At 31.4% G+C, this 20,822-nt stretch overlaps 1 protein-coding gene across 2 annotated transcripts in view; it reads left to right on the top strand.

Moving 5' to 3' along the window:
* Positions 1-20,822, top strand: part of LOC134685689 (uncharacterized) — a 49,433-nt gene that overhangs the window by 25,157 nt on the left and 3,454 nt on the right. For both annotated transcript variants that reach the window (XM_063545667.1, XM_063545668.1), the window contains exons 2-4: positions 8,970-9,126; positions 15,414-15,535; positions 19,580-19,706. In XM_063545667.1, the coding sequence (XP_063401737.1) occupies positions 8,970-9,126; positions 15,414-15,535; positions 19,580-19,706 (406 nt within the window). The remainder of the gene's footprint in view (positions 1-8,969; positions 9,127-15,413; positions 15,536-19,579; positions 19,707-20,822) is intronic.

Raw genomic sequence — 20,822 nt, 5'->3', positions numbered from 1 at the left:
GTTGTAGACTCATCTTGAATTACGGTCACGTACATGTAATAGGTTTTATAATTTACTTGGCATGCATTGAAATGCACAAAACTTGCCAAGGTTCATTAAAATTCAATCTATTAAGTTGAATGGGCACCTAATTTAAACTTGAATATAAAAACATATGAATACAAGATCAACACAATAACGCTTTCATCAAAAAGATTGATAAATAAATGAAATTATAATTAATATTTTCAGATGATTAAATCCGAATGTCTGTAAAGCTGCATGAAGGTCTTTTTATTTGAAAGTTACATATGTAAAATATAGACATGATTCACTTTAGATTCACATAACTTAAACCTTAACTGTCATTGTCCTTCATGGTCCATTGGGGAAATATATGTTATGGAATTAAGTTCAACAATTTTAAATTAAGTGCTTGTGTCCTTCCTTTAATGGGATTTGTTCCCATGCTTCTATTGCATCGTGTTATTGAGGTAACTCGGCCACCTTGTCCTTATAGAATAAAGCGTTCAGTATTCGAATGAGGCATTTTCTCTTTGGCTTCATCTAGCGGTCCTTCCCTATGGGGGTTATGAACCCAGGCTTTTATGACATTGAGGTAACTCAGCCATCTTGACCACCATACTGAATAAAGCGTTTGTTATTCGAATGAGGTATTTTCTCTTCGGCTTCATCTAGCGGTCCTTCCCTATGGGGGATATGAACCCAGGCTTTTATGACATTGAGGTAACTCAGCCATCTTGGCCACCATACAGAATAAAGCGTTTGTTATTTGAATGATGCATTTTCTCTTCGGCTTCATCTAACGATCCTTCCCTTAGCGGGAATTGAACCCAGAGGTTTATGACATTGAGGTAACTCAGCCATCTTGGCCACCTTACAGAATAAAGCGTTTGTTATTTGAATGATGCATTTTCTCTTCGGCTTCATCTAGCGGTCCTTCCCTATGGGGGATATGAACCCAGGCTTTTATGACATTGAGGTAACTCAGCCATCTTGGCCACCATACAGAATAAAGCGTTTGTTATTTGAATGATGCATTTTCTCTTCGGCTTCATCTAACGATCCTTCCCTTAGCGGGAATTGAACCCAGAGGTTTATGACATTGAGGTAACTCAGCCATCTTGGCCACCTTATAGAATAAAGCGTTTGTTATTTGAATGATGCATTTTCTGTTCGGCTTCATCTAACGATCCTTCCCTTAGCGGGAATTGAACCCAGAGGTTTATGACATTGAGGTAACTCAGCCATCTTGGCCACCTTACAGAATAAAGCTTTTGTTATTTGAATGATGCATTTTCTCTTTGGCTTCATCTAACGATCCTTCCCTTAGCGGGAATTGAACCCAGAGGTTTATGACATTGAGGTAACTCAGCCATCTTGGCCACCTTACAGAATAAAGCGTTTGTTATTTGAATGATGCATTTTCTCTTCGGCTTCATCTAACGATCCTTCCCTTAGCGGGAATTGAACCCAGAGGTTTATGACATTGAGGTAACTCAGCCATCTTGGCCACCTTACAGAATAAAGCTTTTGTTATTTGATTGATGCATTTTCTTGTTGCCATCATCTAGAGATGTAACAGAGTGCCTGATGTATGATGGCATATTTTTAGATGTAATATTTTGCAACTGTAATGATACTGATTTTAATATAACTTATGTGATAAAATTAGAAAACAAGAATGTGTCCACAGTACACTGATGCCCCACTCGCACTATCATTTTCTATGTTTACTGGACCGTGAAATTGGAATGAATTCTCTAATTTGGCATTTAAATTAGAATTATCTTATCAAAGGAAACATGTACACTAAGTTTCAAGTTGATTGGACTTCAACTTCATCAAAAACTACCTTGACCAAAAATTTTAACCTGAAGTGTAACAGACGGACGAACGAACGAACAGACAGACGGACGGACGCACATACCAGAAAACATAATGACCCTCTACTATCGTAGGTGGGGCATAAAAACCTTGTAGTTGTAAACCACACGAACTGACGAAACATCCACCCGTTAGTTTACCCTTAATATCCTAATTTTAATGAAAGCACATAACATAATTTAAACAATATTTAAAATCCCAACGATATATCAAAACTTAAAGCTGCATTCTGAAGGTCTCTGATTTAATCAAGAGCGAAAAATTAGCTTTTTTCTATACATTCTTTACCCAACAATTATAACTCTTTCAAACTGTATTGGAAAAAAAAGTATGTCACAGCTTTCTTTGAGTTTTCAACTGATGAACGAATGCTGATGACATTGGAGTATTTCTCCATTATTCATCTTTAATAATTGAAAACTGAATTTCAAAATCTGCGTAAAAAATTTATAATGGAATCATTTTTTATTTAATTATCAAAATTGATGTATAAAATATTTATTAAAGACAGCAGAAGATGTCATGTTCAAACATGGAAGAAATGAAATGATCACAAAAAGCTTTGTTTTTAAAAACAATATGCATTTCACTCTTGAAGATGAAAGGAAATTCATATTGATTATAACATGTTATTAACAAAAGCATCACTCTGCAAACGACTATCATTTAGTAACTGTTCATAAATCAGAACAGCTCTATTACTACTTAGCAAACAATGGGCGTGTACACGTCATGGAGTCCGATATTTACGCCTGACATTTGACCAAGGCCCATAATTCGTTGAAATGAATATGCCATGGTAACGGATTCAATCTTCTCTAGGTTTATTTCATTCTCTGATGAATAGGAAACATCAACAGCATTTTTGAAGTAAGAACGACAATCAAATTAGTTCTAAGATATGATAAATAAAACGCCACGAGTTGGGACTGCCGCAACATTAGTCTCCTAAATAAATTACATTATTTGTGCACGCTAATATATCATTTTCTCAAACAATGTTAACGTAATTTTTCTTCTTATTTTGTCGAAGGTTTGTAAGTAATATAACATGTATAATGTAACTAATCTTTCTCGGAGTGCGAAGATAATGATATCAATGCATGCACACTGATATTGCACGCAACCTCACAGTATCCGAGGGCAATACTGATAACACATAACATTGATATGTTTTATTGTTCATTGGGAGCATTCTAAAATGCATCTGATCATCAAGGTATCTGTATCTATACGTCAAAAATACAAATTATATCTGTAAGGCGATGGGTGAGAGAGAGAACCTTTTTGCTGATGCTGATTTGACACTATCGATTGACTTTGATCAGTTCATACCTCCTTTCATCTTCTCCAACGAAATAAGTCTTTACGAGGAATTATTTTTATATTGGTCCGTTTTATATAATAAAGTGGTGTCAATTTCCTTTGAATTGTTCTTAACATTGTTTTTCTCTTTAATACATTTATGTTTTATAATCAATTACCTTTTCATTTGATTAGAAATTCTTTTGATTTAAATTTGCGACCAAATCCAAACCCATATCCACCTTGTTCAGAAAGACCAGCCGCTGGCCTGTTCTTATTACTAGTATCTAGTTCTAATATAAAAATGATAAGATGGTGTAAGATTGCAAATGAGACAACTATCCAATTTCGTAGATTTAAGCAACTCTATGCCAACTTGCGGCCTTTAACTATAATGAGCAACACTCATCAAAGTCACCGATATGTCAAAATAATAAACAATTCAACGAGAAAAAAAAATATCCAACATTCAATGCACAAAAAAAATATTTGAAGGTATGTATTAATCATTATTCCTTTTTGCATTTAGATTTCAAAGTTCAATCGATTTAAAGAAGTTTTATTTTTATATATGCAATGCAAATTAAGTTTTACTTTATACTGGGTACCAGCAGGTATTTAAATTCATGCATTCTAAGTTTTTTGTAATTTGAAATAATACCTGAACTTGGAAATTTAATTTACAAATACATGATTTAAAGAATAAAGTAAGGACACAAACTTTGGTGATATTTCCCATTTGTGTGTACTTTAAATTTCGAATTCACATTCATAAATTGTTCATGTATCTCATATTATGGAAAGGTATATTTTTACTCACACTGAATGCCCAAAGATCATAATACTGTCAGACATTTACAGTTTTTTTTTCGAGTGAGTGTCTGGCTGTATTTAGATTTCTCAACACCGTCTTTCCGCTTTACAATTTTCCTCGTTGCACTTTTTTTTTAAAACGAAAGACTAATTTTCTATTTCAATCGTTCACTAAATCTGCACAAGTAAATTGAAAAAGACAAATTGAAAACTTAAACCCCAAGAGAGAATGATGCATTGTTGATCGACATTTTAAATCACACAATACTCAATTACCATTAGACAGTTTCAGGAATTTTTAATTAATTAGAGGTTTTCCGAGCGATTAATGTTTCAACATAGTCATGTGTGACAAACCAATTATTCCAGAAAGGGCTAAAGGGTCAGGACACTGTCTAATAAAAATATATTAGCCGCTATGATGTGACTTCTGGAATTAAAGTCAAACGAACGAGTATCTTATTACTTAACTTGGCATTGTAATCATTTATTTTTTTATTTTTTATAATTATTTTAGGGGGAGGGTAGGATATATAAGATCTTAGCTTACTAACTTAGTAGGAGGAACAAGCGGTTTAGATCTGATGTTGTGTCTTATTTAAAAAAATCATTGTACAGAAGATGAATCGTAGAAGCTAAGTAAATAAAAAATCAAATGCATATTGCCAAAATCAAAACAGTATCATTTAGAGTAGAATTACCACGGGTATTAATTTTGAAAGGGGTAAATTGAAACAGACGCGTTACGTTACGGAAGGTAGATATTGTCATAGACTAGCGCAATCACGTTTTTTTACGTTTTTCTTCTAGAAATCAGCCAACAATGTACTACACGTTTTTTTTATGTGTTTTGATGCTATTTGCATACAATAGTTTCTCTCCTGAGTATATATCATATTGACTATGATGCTGTATCAATCAATCAATCAAACTATACTGGATGTTATAGTATTAGTTGAACCACCATTTGCTTATATATTTGTTTGTAATCCACAATTCAAACATGACTTTAAAAAAGCCGGTAGACGCCACATCGATCTCGGACTACCTCTCCCATTGCGGCAAATTAAAAACGTCATATCTAAATTTTCATCGTGAACATATGGAACTTGCTTACATTTCAATGTAAAAAATCAGAGTTCTGAACATTGTTTTTAATGGTTGAGGGGATTATTTTTTCTATTTGTAACTTGGAAGATGTTGCCCTTTTAAAAAAAAAAATGATAAAAAAAAAGAGAATACTTTTTAATCTAAATCGAAATAGACATAGCTGAAGAATGTAATTACTTGTGTCACAACACTAAACCTGCCTTCTTAACCAAATATTATGATTGATTAAAAAAGCATACATCACAGTAATAACTATCCTTAACTAGCTGTCTAAAATGCACAAAACAATTATACGTCTTGATGTAACTAAAGTCAACAAAAGATGGGGAGAAAACGTGAGTTTGAAACAATCTGTCAATCAAAGCCTGACTTTGAAGCACAGAAAGCCCTAAAGAGTAGAAGTTCACGAGCATTCGGCAATTAAGTATTGATTGGTTTTGTTTGTAAAGGGCAGACCACGACATTATATTTAAAAGAAAATTGAAAATGAAAACAAATATGGATTTTGAAAGATGGCAATGTTATATGATAATCAGAAACAGTATGTTCGTTCATATATCGATGCAATCATATGCTACATTTAGCAGACTATTCGTATAAGTTGAAAAACATTGAAATAAAACCAGTCTACTTGCAAGGATGCATCCTTTTATTCAGCTGGATAATAATATCTTTACATTTCTAGAAGTCCATACAGGAGTTCTGTTGCTCTAAAAACGTCATGAGCTTTGAATATCAGAAATTTAAAATCAAGTAAACATTATTTTTAAAGCAGTGTTTCAGGTCTTAATTTGTGATTGTAATATACGAAAACTTAGCTGATAATGTATATAAAAACTTAAAAAGTTTAAGGTTGTATTAACCAGTTTTTCTTTTGATTTCTTGGTTTTGCCAATTTCTGTATACAAAGCTTATTGAAAATATATTAATCGTTTAACATTTGAATTCGTGGTTTACCTATACCAACAAAAGCCACGAAAATTGCTATCCAACGAATAATAATGAATCAACAGCTAGTATATTTTTTTTTACATGAACGCTAATTTTTTCTCTCAGTATATTTCTGAAAATATTATAATGTTAACTGCTTTGTCGTATAGAAGACTAATTTTGATGGAAGTTTGTCACTCGTTATATCCAACACTACTTAAATTGCCTGACGATCCATAATTAGTCATAAATCCATAGGGTAGTTTCTGCTAAGGGCAAATCTGAACAATGTTCGCGCTGAAAGTCAAGCAATCATCTTTGAATCAATAAAAACCGAAGCTGTTTATTAAGCGTTTAATCAGTTCTGATAGTACCATAATTGAAAAAGAGGAAATAAGGTAACTGTAACACTCCATTACGTCCTGTCCAACGTCGCGAGCCCAATGTACGTCTGCTTCATCTACCAAATCATCTAAGACGCTTGTTTTACAAGACATCGTTGATTACTTTGACATCAATCAAACATCTTGGCGGGAATCTTTGACCTACCCTTGTCGATTTTGCAGCTCGGTAAGGAGCCGATAATTAAAGCATGTGTCATTGTTTATATATTGAACATACTTTATAAGGAGGGGATATTTACATCGAAGTAATTTATTAAGATTAATGGCGGACTGTCTTCGAAATAATTGAACGAATGCCATCTTTAATTAGGATGTTCATTTCTCACGATTCTATCTTTATTCTGTGTTTGGTCTTCAATATATAATTATCATAGACTATTTCCAAACAGTTACTGTAAATCGCAATTTACGCATCAAATGTGTATAATCAGTATGACAAACCTTGTAAATACATATTATGGGAAAAATGGTAATATTTTCATCAACTGTTCTTTTCATTGCGTTCTTGTTTGTAAAATGTTTGTCGTCTGAAACAAGAGTTTTGCATTTGTACACTTCATGTGTTTCAATATTGCTGACATTGTTCAAAAGATTTTTTTACCAATTGCAGAAAAAAAGGAGACAAACAATTAATGCTTGTGACGAAATGTCTTAAACGCAATGTTGGATTGAATAAGATCTAGAGCGAATCTTTAGTTTGTTCTACAATTTGGAAAGGCATGATTGAACATCAATCTTTTTGCTTGCATTTTGATCTGTTTGTTGTAATAAGGTTCTCCCTGCTTTAGTACAAGGATGTCAAATTTGATTTGTTTATTATATGACCGATCCGTTTTAGAGTATATGAAAATAGGAAAAACACAAAATATGAACAATTCAGAAAATGAGAAACAAATTGCAAGTTATCACTAATCGAATGAGTAAATGAAGCAATAAATAATATATTGTTAATCGTCATAAAATATACGTATTTGTCATGAAGTGGCCCACGAGGTTTGATTTTATCGGCAGAATTACCGTAACTCTCTGCATGCTTTCTATCAAATACCATACATGCTGACACTTCGCCTTTCTTAATTTGGAATATTTTGACATTGAAGTGCACATCGCTATCAATTATCCATCGCTCTATTGTAAAAATTCCAATAACGAAAGATGCAACTTCCAAAAATTATATGAATTTTTTTATTAATATAAAAAATAGAAATTTCCCGGGATTCTTCTTTGAACTGGAAATATGAAAGAAAATGTGAAAAATGAGATAATAATAACACTCGAAACAATTAACAGATACAAAAATCATTGCGGTCGAGTGTGCTGATTAAAATAATTCGATTCCATTCCCCTCTTGGTGCAATAACAGAAATGCATTTTAGACATTAACGTACCATGTTAATAAATAAATTATCACCTAGAATATTCTGATAGTATGAAGTCATTTTGAAAGTGACTTGATAAATCTAGATATAAAAGTTAGCAACACACAAACATGAAAACCTGGATTTTAGTGATTTATTGAAGTACTTTTCTTAATAATCACACTATTTACAGATCTACCTTAGGGATTGATTGAACATGCTAATGTTGCATACTGTTGGAACCTTTTGGGGTCTTTGATAATGGCCTTCCATAGTTATTTCAACACAAAGAAAAATAAGATTTTTCGAAATAAGATGAAAACTTCAACTTCGATATCTTTTTTACATTTATTTTCAATAATTTTTATATGTATTTGTTATATATGGATCGATTCGGAATAACTTAAAAAACAATTTATAATACACTGTAACCATTTTTTGTCGCAAGTGCGAGGCATAGCGATCATATCCATTCCGTCGTTTGGGTCAGTGTCGGCAACACTGGCCCAGTCTGTAAGGTATTGTTCAGTGATCGCTATCTTCATCAAACCTTTATAAAATTTTACAAAACTTGGATAAAACTTGTAGCTTCTTAATGATCAATAATGATGTGAAGAGAATTTGTTTTTTCATTTCCGAATTTTACCTTATAAGTGGAATAAGTTAAGACGTCTAAGTCCATGTCACTTTTACACCGACTGAGGCACAGCTTTCGTGGAATGTTTGTTTATATGTCCATTTTATGATGATATATGGCTATAAAAATAACGTTTTTTTTTCTGTTTTGATAATTTAATATTTCTTACACTCATGTTCTCTATAACAACAGAAGAGAGATAAAAGATACCAAATGTCATAAGTTGAAAATAAACTGACAACCTAATGCTAAAAAAAAACTAGAAAAAAACCTAAAAAAACCCTAAAAGTTGAGTAGCAATACACAACACACAACATAGTAAACAAAAACAGCATGTTCTAATGTTTTAAAAAACATGGAACTTTTTCTCTGTGTTTGAATACATGAACTTGACTTATTAAATTGTGATTCGATGGTGTTGTTAATATAGGTTTATTTAACCAGCTTTACAATACTTGTCTATAGGTTTTTACTGAAAGGATTTAAGAAAAGATATTATGACAAAATAATATTTTCTACTTTCAGTGACTTTATGGAAACACGTAATGTCACAGTGTTCGGAAGCCCATAACATGGCGTGTTCTTGGCCGCTTATTCAATTGAAGAATTATGAAGATATCCTGTATCCTATTGGTGGATTCATTCCAGACTACAACGAAACTACTTTACATAAAATTTGCAGGTACAGTATACACAGCAATTCAAATCAGACAAAAAAGTAAAATCACAAAAAATACTGAACTCCGAGGAAAATTCAATCGGAAAGTCTCTAATCACATGGCAAAATCAAATTACAAAACCCATCCGACGAATGGACAAAAACTGTCATATTCCTGACTTGGTACAAACATTTTCAAATGTAGAAAACGGTGGATTGAACCTGGTTTTATAGCGCTAAACCTCTTACTTTTACAACATTCTCCTCAAATTCCATAATATTTACAACGATGACTACATTTACAACGACAACACAACAGACATAATAAATAAAATTGCTCAAAACATTAATTTAGCATTGGATGAAATAGAAATAACTTACATGTAAGTGTTTACAGTTATACTACTTTTGGTTTTAAGCGATACCTTCTATACAGTTTATCATCTTTATATATTTATATAAACGGATAGTTGTGGACTGACCTATTATGCGGTCATGGTAACCTAGATTATGTTTAATGTCCAAGAATGACCATCTCCCTATGTTATAATTAAATACATTTTCAAGTTATTCCCTTGCTCGAGATATATAGTGATTTTAACATATTCTAAAAAAAACACCATGTGAATAATTCCAATATTCTGTCAGTAATTTTAATTTGTATCCAGCATCTACCAACTTGCAGGGAAAAGTCTAATGGGATGAAATAATTGCATCAAAATACAAAAACGCAATGAAACAGGAAGGTGTTACAATGTCTTTCCTTCAAGAAATGAACAACCGAGTTTGTCTGATAAAATATTTATAAAATAACAAGTTCAATTCTTTTATGTGTGGTTATTTTGTATAACAAAAATTTCCCAAGAAACAAGAAACAATGGTTTAATCATTTAAGCGTTATGAACTCATCCATACAACTACCGTAGCTAACTATGAATGTTAATTGGATGGAAATTAACATTACGAATTCTTAAGATGAAATTGATCTTTTATTTTGTATTAGTGATGAAGGAAATGAGAAAAGCTCGATTTGATTCAATAAGAATTATTTCTGCACATCTGAATATAAAAAGAATTGCGTGCAGATCATAGTAAAAACTCACCACCAACAATGACAAGTGTGATAATAGATGAATGAAACAATAAGAAGGAAACAAAAGCAAAAACAGAAGATCGTAGAAAGATATTCCGTTGAACCTTTAATATATGAAATATTAGTATTACCTAACACTTTTGTAAAATAGTTTTAAACAAATATAATTACCAAAGACGATAGACTTGATCACGAAGTTTGGTCTGAACGTCATTTAAAATTTGTTTGTTACGATTGAATTAGCGCAGAATAAAAAAAGTATTATAAAATGAAGGAAAGACTCGAAATTCCTATGGACACTGCATGATCGAAATATAATTAAATATGCACACTTAAAGGGATAATTCGCGATTTTTCACTTTTCATCTTATTATGTTCATAATACCATAAAAAAATATTCACCAAGTTTTATTTTGATATAAAATCTAATAAAGAAGAAAATTGGGAATTATTAATTTCATTTTTTGAAACTTCCTGACTTATGTGACGTAGTTTAAGTCTTTGATGCATGCCAGGAGTGAACATATCTCATTTAAGTCTTGTTCGTTAACCATCTAATAACGCGATTTAAAGCGCATAGACGAGTTTTGGTGTAGCTATTAACCAACGAAAAATAAGTGATAGCCATGAACTTTTAAAATTAGATCGTGTGGATTTTTGTAAAACGATTTTTTATAATCCTGGTACCTTTGATAACTATTTTATAATAAAAGTAAATCATACAATAGAACATTTTTATGATTTTTTTTCTAAAAATACTTAAAACAAACATGAAACTGACATGATCGATAGTGTATTAAAAATACATGTTTGTATTCTGACCTTTTTGCTTCATTCCAGCAATCATTTTCACTTGCTTGTACGGTGGAAACAATAAAATGTGTATTGTTTTGTGACACCTAAAGAATGTGGAATGCGTAGTTTAACTTAAGGTAATTAAAAGATTAGATTATGTAATTCTAATCTTTTGATCCTCATTCAGTGTAATCTAGGCGTTACGGTTCACTGGGATTTTAGGTGTTAGCAATATTTCGTATCAATTGTAAACGGGAGTCCGACAAAGTTTCAGACACATGAATGTAAAAAAAAATAATTAAAATTAATTAACGGGAATAATAAGATCGCACAATAACTGGATAGCTGTTGTATATTTTTATATTTTGCATAAGATCACTGATAATGAATTATGACTTTTGATTACTTTAGTAACGATAAAATACTGAATTATTTTAATTAAGGTAATTATAAATAAAAATAGCCTTCTAAACACGAGTTTATGAACTAAAAATTGTACTATTTCAAATTAGGATCGGCAGCCTTAAATATTTAAAACAGATCATTAACAATTGCAATTATATATTTTGGTCCATCCAAAGTGATCTTTAATTACCTTTTTAGGATTTAATGTGCTCATCAAAATATTTTAAATCTCACAACACATGAATACTTCAGATATTTGAAAAAAAATGTTTTAAAAAATTGACAGGAAATTAAAGGATCTAATTGGAATGGAATCAACAAATTACGAACAGATGCTTTTCAAGTGTGAAAAACATCAACAAAATTTAAACATAATCGGGAATGTCCTTCATAAAATACTCTTCGTCTCACACCGTAACTATATATAATACTTTAGCTATTTGACCAACGATGTATTAAAAAAATGAACGAATTAAATGTCATTTTCCCTATTTTTTTATGTAATTATAAGTCTGTTTCAATTTGCAAGAATACCACTAAAGCGGACAAGCAGTTTATTCTTTAAATTTCTGTCATTGAATATCAAGAGAGAAAATAAATCCCGAAATTGATTTGAAACTTTGATACTCTATAGTTTTCCTGGAAAATAATCACATCCCTCGGTATAAGTGTACTTCCAGTTGCGTATATATCATGCATGTCGGAACAATTGTGATGATGGCGAATTTCTTCCTTTTTTCGAGAACAATCTAATTGATATATAAATGTCCATAACTTCGATGAGCCAAATAAAGTTATATATCGACCTGTATTTAAATCTCTTCTTCTTCTTCTTTTGGTATACAATAGTCTATCGACATTTGATGATTACATACTGTTGGCATACGTGGACTTGTCATTTTACAAAACTTTTACCCCAATTTACGCAAAACGTATGTTTCTTTCTTATGTTCTATTAGACACATATAATATTATGTATTATATGTCTCTGGTTCTATGTATACATGTATATATTTTAATTTGCGATATAGTTCCGTAACTCATAATCCAGGCGTATATACGAATGGTCGACAAGTGCGTACATTTTTTTAAATCAATATTTCAGGCCTTCACCATTGACAACAAGTATATATTACATTTTACCAAATTTACCCTTGGAAAAAATACGTATATAGATTTTTATTTCATCAAATCTGTTTTTTTTTTTTTGGTATTATTTATATTTTTATAAATAATTTTCTTTTCACCAGAAATGTTATTCATAAACAAGCGTATGAGTTAAGTAATATCACTTTCGGACACGCAAGATAGAGATATATTATACACCTAGTAGTTCAAAATAGAAAGTAATAAGTTATCGGCCGTGTACACTTATCAAATACAATAAGAAGTGAAACGATGCATGAATTTGCAAACTCGACAGGAAATCGCTTGAATACCTGGACGTGTCACCTCACACCCCCTACAATACCCTTGGGACTAATACCTTTAGCCATGCGGGTGATCAGTGGAGCGAAGATCCTAATTTATTTGAATAAAGTTTATTACATAAAAGAATTATGAACTAATTAGATTTCCGAAAACAGTTCAAGTTTCACGGAAGACTTATCTATGATTTGAAATTTCGACTTTTTCACCAATTCCTATATTATCTGTCTTAAAATAAAAGATCATGGTTTTTAAAAAAAAAAAGAACAACATTTTCCGTCTCAAGTTAGTTAACTAGTTAACTAGTCGGATAAAACAACCGTACGATTGACGAGATATCGACACGCAATTACGACTACATCGGGTTACTGTAGTCTTGGTCCTTAGACATATCGTGACTGCAAATCGGAGAAGGTGACAAAATGGCCGACCACATAGAATTGATACTCTAAATTTAAAATCGATGGTGATCTCTTATCTAGCAGAATAAAACTTTAATATCTATGCCTTTTTATACAGACAGAATAAACATAATATTTTTGCGAAGTTTCCCTTTAATAAGAAAAAGAACATAAACGCTTATAATGAACTAGAGACTATAAAGCTTTGAAAAATTCTTACATAATAAGACCTAAGAGCAGTTATATCAAGAATTGAGGTTGAGAAGACTGAACAGTTCAAGTGTTTGGAAATATATGTTCGATCATTTATTTCATATACAATTTATTAATCGTACGAATTTCTATAGTTAGTGTACCTATAACAGTTTAGAGTCAAACAAGTATTTCTGTGAAAGGACTTCAACATTAAACTCATCATAGATGCCAGAATTCAAATTAGTGTACGATAGACGCGTGTGTCGTCTTCAAAAGACTCATTAGTGACGCTCAAATCAAAAAGTTAAAAAAAAACCAAATAAAGTACGAAGTTGAACAGCATTGAGAAACCATAGTTCCACGAAAACAACGCAGAAGTGTGAACATCGTATGGAGATGACGCAAGTCTTTTGTCATTAATGCCTAGAAAAGGGAATGCAACAAAGGACAACATGATTAAAAGCCTTTTTGAAGTTTCCCTGTGTCGATATATATATATACATATATGAAACTTTTTGCGTAAAGATGTTTAGGAATTGTTGAAGTACAAGCATGTCTTTAGTTATGAATAAAAAAATGTACTTTAAGAACATATGTTATAACCGAATGCATGCAAAATACCAGTACACAAAAAAGGCCGATATGTTTTTTTCAAAATCTGAATAAATGCAATTGAATAACGTGATGTTTTGCAAGTTATTTCATCGAAATCTTTAAGCTATTTCCTTGCAATACAAAATTGATTTTGGAGCAAAATGTTATGTTTTGTTTAAAAAAATTATTATACAAGCAACAGAAGAAAATAAACTAAAAAAGGTAAAAACTTATTAGACACACACAACTAACTTTTCATAACACAAACGTATTATATAAGTCAATGAAATTACAAGTTGATTTGAAATTGAATTGCTTCAGGTTAGGACAAAACCTGACCTTAGTGACTTGTTTTTAGTTCTTCAATTTTCTTCTGTCATTGAGCTCAATTTGCCTTCAATACATTCAATGATACAACCTCTCTGTGAATGATAAGACCCACGTAAAGAGTTCTTTCACAAAAAGTATAATGAATTTGAGAAATGAACAACTTACATAATTTTTATAACTGTATTAAAACGTAAAATCACAATAATACTGAACTCCAATGAAAATTCAAAACGGAAAGTCCCTAATCGAATGGCAAAATCAAAAGCTCAAACACAACAAACGAATGAAAAACAACTGTCATATTCCTTCCTGACTTGTTAGAGGAATTTTCTTATGTACTAAAAAATGGTGGATTGAACCTGGTTTAATAGCTAGCTAAACCTCTGACTTGTATGACAGGCGCATCAAATTCCATTTTATTGACAACGATGCGTGAACAAAACGACAAAATAGGCAAATGAGAGGCGAAAAACTACTGAAATATCGAAATTATTCAAATATCAAAATCACCATAACAAACATATCAAAATCCTTTTCGCAGAACATAAGTGTCATAAATAAATTCAAGATTTTGTAACATCGGTATACCACTATTGTATATTACCTACTTTTAATTACCGTATAAAATCTAAAAAGATCAATGCTAAAAGACCCTTAAATATAAACGAAAATAAAATAAAAACCCGAACATAAAGGATCTTCTTCGAAGTGTCCGAGACTACTTGAATCGTTGCCGGATAATGTGTGTTTGTAAATTTACATGCACATGCACGTTAACATATCTTAAGAAAATTATGACAGAGGGTTGTAATGATTATTTTACATTGATATAATTTTTTTTCAAATGTTACTAATCTTACCCTAGGAGTAGAATACCTTAGCCGTATTTGGCACAACTTTTTGGAATTTTGGATCCTCAATGCTCTTCAACTTTGTATTTATTTGGCTTTTTAACTTTTTTGATCTGAGCGTCACTGATGAGTCTTATGTAGACGAAACGCGCGTCTGGCGTATAAAATTATAATCCTGGTACTTTTGATAACTATTTACTAATAAAGTTCCACTTTTAGTCTTTTTCAGGAATATAAAACTTGTTCACAACCATTCTTTATGAACTGTGACCAAGAAACCTTAACAGAATTCCATATTTTAGACAGTGCCTTTTCACCTATATGTGGTCACTTAGCAGCAGGTAAGTCTAGTATTAGGATATTGACCAATAATTAGCACCAACTCAGTAGACTTTTTGAAAGTGTCTTTCAGATTCTAATCTGATCAATTTTGGAAAGTGGACTTTTTTTTATGGTATTAAACTTTGACTATGTGGGTAGTTGGTATTTGGTTTCAGTATATTTCTCTCTTTCTAAAAAGATTTTACTGCACTTGTAAATGATTTAAACAGGTTTTTTAAATTTAAATCAAAAATTTTAATTTTTAATTTCACATAAAGATTCAATTGAAAATGAGTTTCTTCAATAAACACGCTTTGTCATAAATCTTATGAACATGTGAATTGTACATAGAATAATGCTCTTCAACTTTATACTTGCTTGGTTTTCTTACTATTTTGATCCGAGCGTCACTGATAAATCTTATGTGGAACAAACGCGCGTCTGGCGTATACAGTTATAAGCCTGGTACCTTTGATGACTATGTACAAATTATCAAAGGGGAATTACATTTTATTTACCTTTTGATGATATAACATGTAAAAAAACTTTCAATATGCAATATTTTCAACTGTAGAACTATTGCTTCATTAGATATTTTAAATATATAGTTTATACATCCTATTAAGTGTTAATAATAACAACGGCATTTGGTGTTAAGTATGCCTGCATTGCCTGCATTTAAAGAAATGATGTATAAAAACACACGAGAACACATATCTGGGGAAGTCATATAAAATGAGAAATTAATTTTAACTTATATTCTTTACAATAATTTCCCGATGAAACATCAGCATGTTAAAAATTGATGTCTGAGAATGAGATTTGTACAATGCATATGAATCATTCAAACACTTACTGATATGTAAGAATAGTAACGTTATGAGAACCTATTTGTCGGTATTGTTTGTCGAATAGTACTTTAGAATAAGTTTACAGTTGCATGTTTAAAATAGAGACAAATAAATCAAGCATCCAATTGCAAACTGAACAAGCTACTAACCGCGTTTGCAGGAACATTCATCAAAATATAATTCGAAACTAAAGGGAAAAACATATTTTGGTCATTTGGGCGTTATTAATATAGAAAGTATACGAGTTAACATATACGAACAATATTTGAAAAATATAATTGAAAAAATTGATTGATCATTCGGGAGTAGACTGATTATATAACAAGAAAACAACGGAGTGAGTAGAAGTGACAGAATACACACAAAGGATACAAATTAACTAACAAATCCAATTCAAAATTGTCTATAGATATTGGAAAGAGATACATGCAGTTTAACAACTTACATAATATAATAAGTTATTATTAGTAAATAACAGGATTATAATTTAATCCGCCAGACGCGCGTTTCGTCTACTAAGACGCATCAGGGACACTCATATCAAAATGGTAATAAAGCCAAACAAGAGCATTGAGTACCTAAAAATTACAAAAAGTTGTGCCAAATACGGCAAGGTAATCTATTCTTGGGATAAGAAAATCCTAAGTTTTTCGAAAAATTCAAAGTTTTGTAACCGAAAATTTACAAAAATGACCATATATTTGATACTCATGTTAACACCGAAGTGCTGACTACTGGGCTGGTGATACCATCGGGGCATCGACCCAGTGGTGTAAATAGTTATCAAAGGTACCAGGATTATAATAATGTGTATTTCGATATTGAGTAGGATGCAGGTGGTCAAGTTAACATGGACAAATTTCAATGATAAAAAAAAATGTACAAAGATTGAATTATATAAAAAATGACAACTAAGGTTAACAGTTGTTCAAATTTAAATCCATTTTGAATATACAAGTACAAATAAGTACGTGAACAATACATCCATCATTATACCGTGTAACAACACAACTAAGGTTATGTTAAATCATTTACATGGAAAAGTTGGAACTTAACGTAACTGTACATAAACAGAAAACTATTCAAGAGAATCTAAGTATTTGGCGGATGTTTTGGTGGATTAAATTGCTTTAAAATTTAAAAGACGAAAGTTGCTGCAATATCATGCCGAAATTGGAATACATACGCATACTTTGTACCTTAATATTTAATCATTTCTATGTACCATCACAATTCAAACGCATATGTTTTGATTTCTCTACTGTTGCAGTATGACAGTGTTCCAAGAATCTAAACAGATGTGATAAGAATTTAATTTACAAATACAGGGTCATATACACAAAATGAATATAATTTTGTTGCAACTTCTATGATAATTATGAAAAACTGATAATAGACAAAATACGGCCTAAATACAAAAGTTTTTTTTTCTTGATTCCTTTTAATCGCCATTTGCATTTGTTTTAGCTATATTACATATATTGTCATTGAGATTGTAAACAAGATTAAAACATTTTATTTTAACTTGCTACATAATATGAATTCTCTTTATCGATAACTTTGCTTTTGATCTTGGTATCGCACCATGTCACTGTCGTAATACACAAATGATACATTGTAAATATGAACAATAACTGCGCGTTATATTAATCATGATGTATCAGATAAGGACAATACCAGCTATTTCATAACTTCTTATAGACCAAAGGTTGTCCTTTCATACTCATTTTGAAAATAGTTAAAATATGCTGCTTAACATTAACAGGCCATAATTACGTTATTACTATTTCCTATTTTAAACATGTATAAAAACTGTTGAGATTGACCGCAAATGTACATTCTGGTATTGAGTTAAAACATTCTGTCAGATATTGAATTGAAGCACATTAATTTAACAAACATGAATTTGCACTACAGTATAATAACAGAGATCTGTATAAAAAAAGTTGCCTTATGGTCTTTGTTGTTGGATTTTTTAAAAAGATGAAAGTTCATTTGTTAATGAAAACATGTTTAACATTTGTTCTCATGTTGTACTGTTATACCACGGTCACGTGCACAGGTTAGGGGGATGGTTGAGATCCAGCTAACATGTTTAACCCCGCCACATTCTGTATGTGTGTGCCTGTACAAAGTCAGGAGCCTGTAATTCAGTTGTTGTCGTTTGTTTATGTGTTATCATTTGTTTTTTCGTTCAATTTTTGTACATAAATTATGCCGTTAGTTTTCTCGATTGGATTGTTTTACATTGTTATTTCGGGGCCATTAATAGGTGACTACGCGGTATAAGCTTTGCTCATTGTTGAAGGCTCTACGGTAACCTATAGTTGTTAAGTTCTGTGTGATTTTGGTCTCTTGTTGAGAGTTTTCTCATTTGCAAACATACCACATCTTTTTTTTTTATGGCCGGTGACATATAGTTCAACCCTTGTCTGTCATTCCGTAATTCCGTCATTCCGCAACAAACCATTATACAGAGTTTTTTTTAACGCCTCCAGATATTGGGTGGATTTTGGGTATTTGAATTAACCATGATGAGTTATAGATCAAGTTTAAGTTTCGTTCCGCTCCGCTAATTTTTGCCAAAATTGCGGGCTTTGGACTTTGATAAATTGTTGAACATCTTAGTTAAACGGACTTTTGTTCTGAACGCTTTCAGATATTGGAATGATTTTTGGTGTGTGAGTTACTCATGATGAGTTACAGATCAAGTTCAAGTTTCGTTTCGATCGGCTTATTTTTGCCGAAATTACGGGCTATGGACTTTGATAAATGTTAAAAAATCAGATCAAATTTAAGTTTCGTTCCACTCCACTAATTTTGTGCTGAAATTTCGGGCTTTTGAGTTTGATAGATTTTCTAAATGCTTTCAGATATTGGGCTGATTTTTTGGTATGTTAGCTAACCATGATGAGTTACAAAAAATCAAGGTTCGTCCCGCTCCGCCAATTTTTGTCGAAATTAAGGGTTTACAACATTGAAATTTGTCGAAAACCACAGTTATATGGAAATTTTTTAATACGCCTTCAGGTTTTGAGCTGATGTTTGATTTGTGATACTTCCATCATGTTTGTGTCCACACGTGTTTTTGAAATTGCAGATTTTTCAACTTTTTGAGAAGAGGCCATTTGTGTCGCTATTACATATCTAGTTTTATTTTAATATTCACCATATATGTTTGTATCATAACAAGTCTATGTATATCTTTTGTAGAATATATTAAACAAAGAAGCTGCTTTCAACGATTACAACGCACATATAAAAAGTGTCAGGAACATAGACAAGAACAATTAAATATGCAAGAGACTGATGCAAAACATTATAAATTGCACATGTGCACGTATGTATTTTTTTTGGCCTAAAGTCAGATGAAGTTCGTTTATGCTTTAAGAGTATGAGAATACATTTGGTTTTGCCCACTTCCATTTCTATTGTCTAATGGATTATAATTAAACTTGAATTATACAGCCTCTTATGCTTATAAATTTTAAACATCGAAAAGATATAATTAGGAATTAGACCATTTCTTAAGTTTCTGTCATGCTGGAATGATTAACATATACTATTTTAAATGACATATGCAAGTTATTTCTTATACCCCTTCCGCGAATGGGATTGTACAGTGATGCATATGTTTGAATACCGTATATCCGTGACACCGTTAGTTTCTAGCTGATATTTAAGGTACTAATTTACCAGACGTTTGAAATTTTAACAATGTTATAGACCATTAAAAATACAACTCATTTTATATTTTCATGGTTTTCACATGATCTGTTCAAGTTACATTGTATGCAAATTACCTTCAAACATATAAATTTCTTTTGTTACCGGATGTAAATTAAAGTATTACTTGCCATTCACCTTTGACTTTAGTACACTGGGTCATTGATCATAAACTTGGTTTCCTAATTTCGACCTTTTTTGATACTTAACAGTATATGTTATCAAAAAAGAAATAGTTCCTGAAGATATCAAAAGTAACGCTCGCCAAAATGTTTAAAAAAAAGAATACAATGGTATAGAAAATAAAAACGGGTAAAGTTTAATTTTAATGATTTTGACATTTACCATTTATGAGTTATCCTTCAAGGTTAAAATAAAAGTACCACTTTACAAAGATATTTTAACACAATGGTTTGAAACATAATATACAGGTCAAATTCAACTTGAAGTATTTTGCATTTAAAATTCAAGAGTGTTCTGCAAGCGGGATATATGTTAAAATTATTTATAGGGTTCACGTTAATTGCATTGTTAATTAATGATTTAGACCATGATATATTATATAACCATATCATATGGAACGCCACGACTGCCTTATGTTAATAATCAGCATTATACGCAGTGTTCACAGCATTATATGAAGTGATCACAGCATTATATGTAGTGCTCACAACATTATATGAAGTGATCACAGCATTATATACAGTGCTCACGGCATTATATGCAGTGT

Source organism: Mytilus trossulus, chromosome 9, assembly GCF_036588685.1.
Source record: "Mytilus trossulus isolate FHL-02 chromosome 9, PNRI_Mtr1.1.1.hap1, whole genome shotgun sequence".
Taxonomy (NCBI): Eukaryota; Metazoa; Mollusca; class Bivalvia; order Mytilida; family Mytilidae; genus Mytilus; species Mytilus trossulus.
The sequence above is the reverse complement of the archived record's forward strand: the minus strand, read 5'-3'. Positions and strand labels throughout refer to the sequence as shown.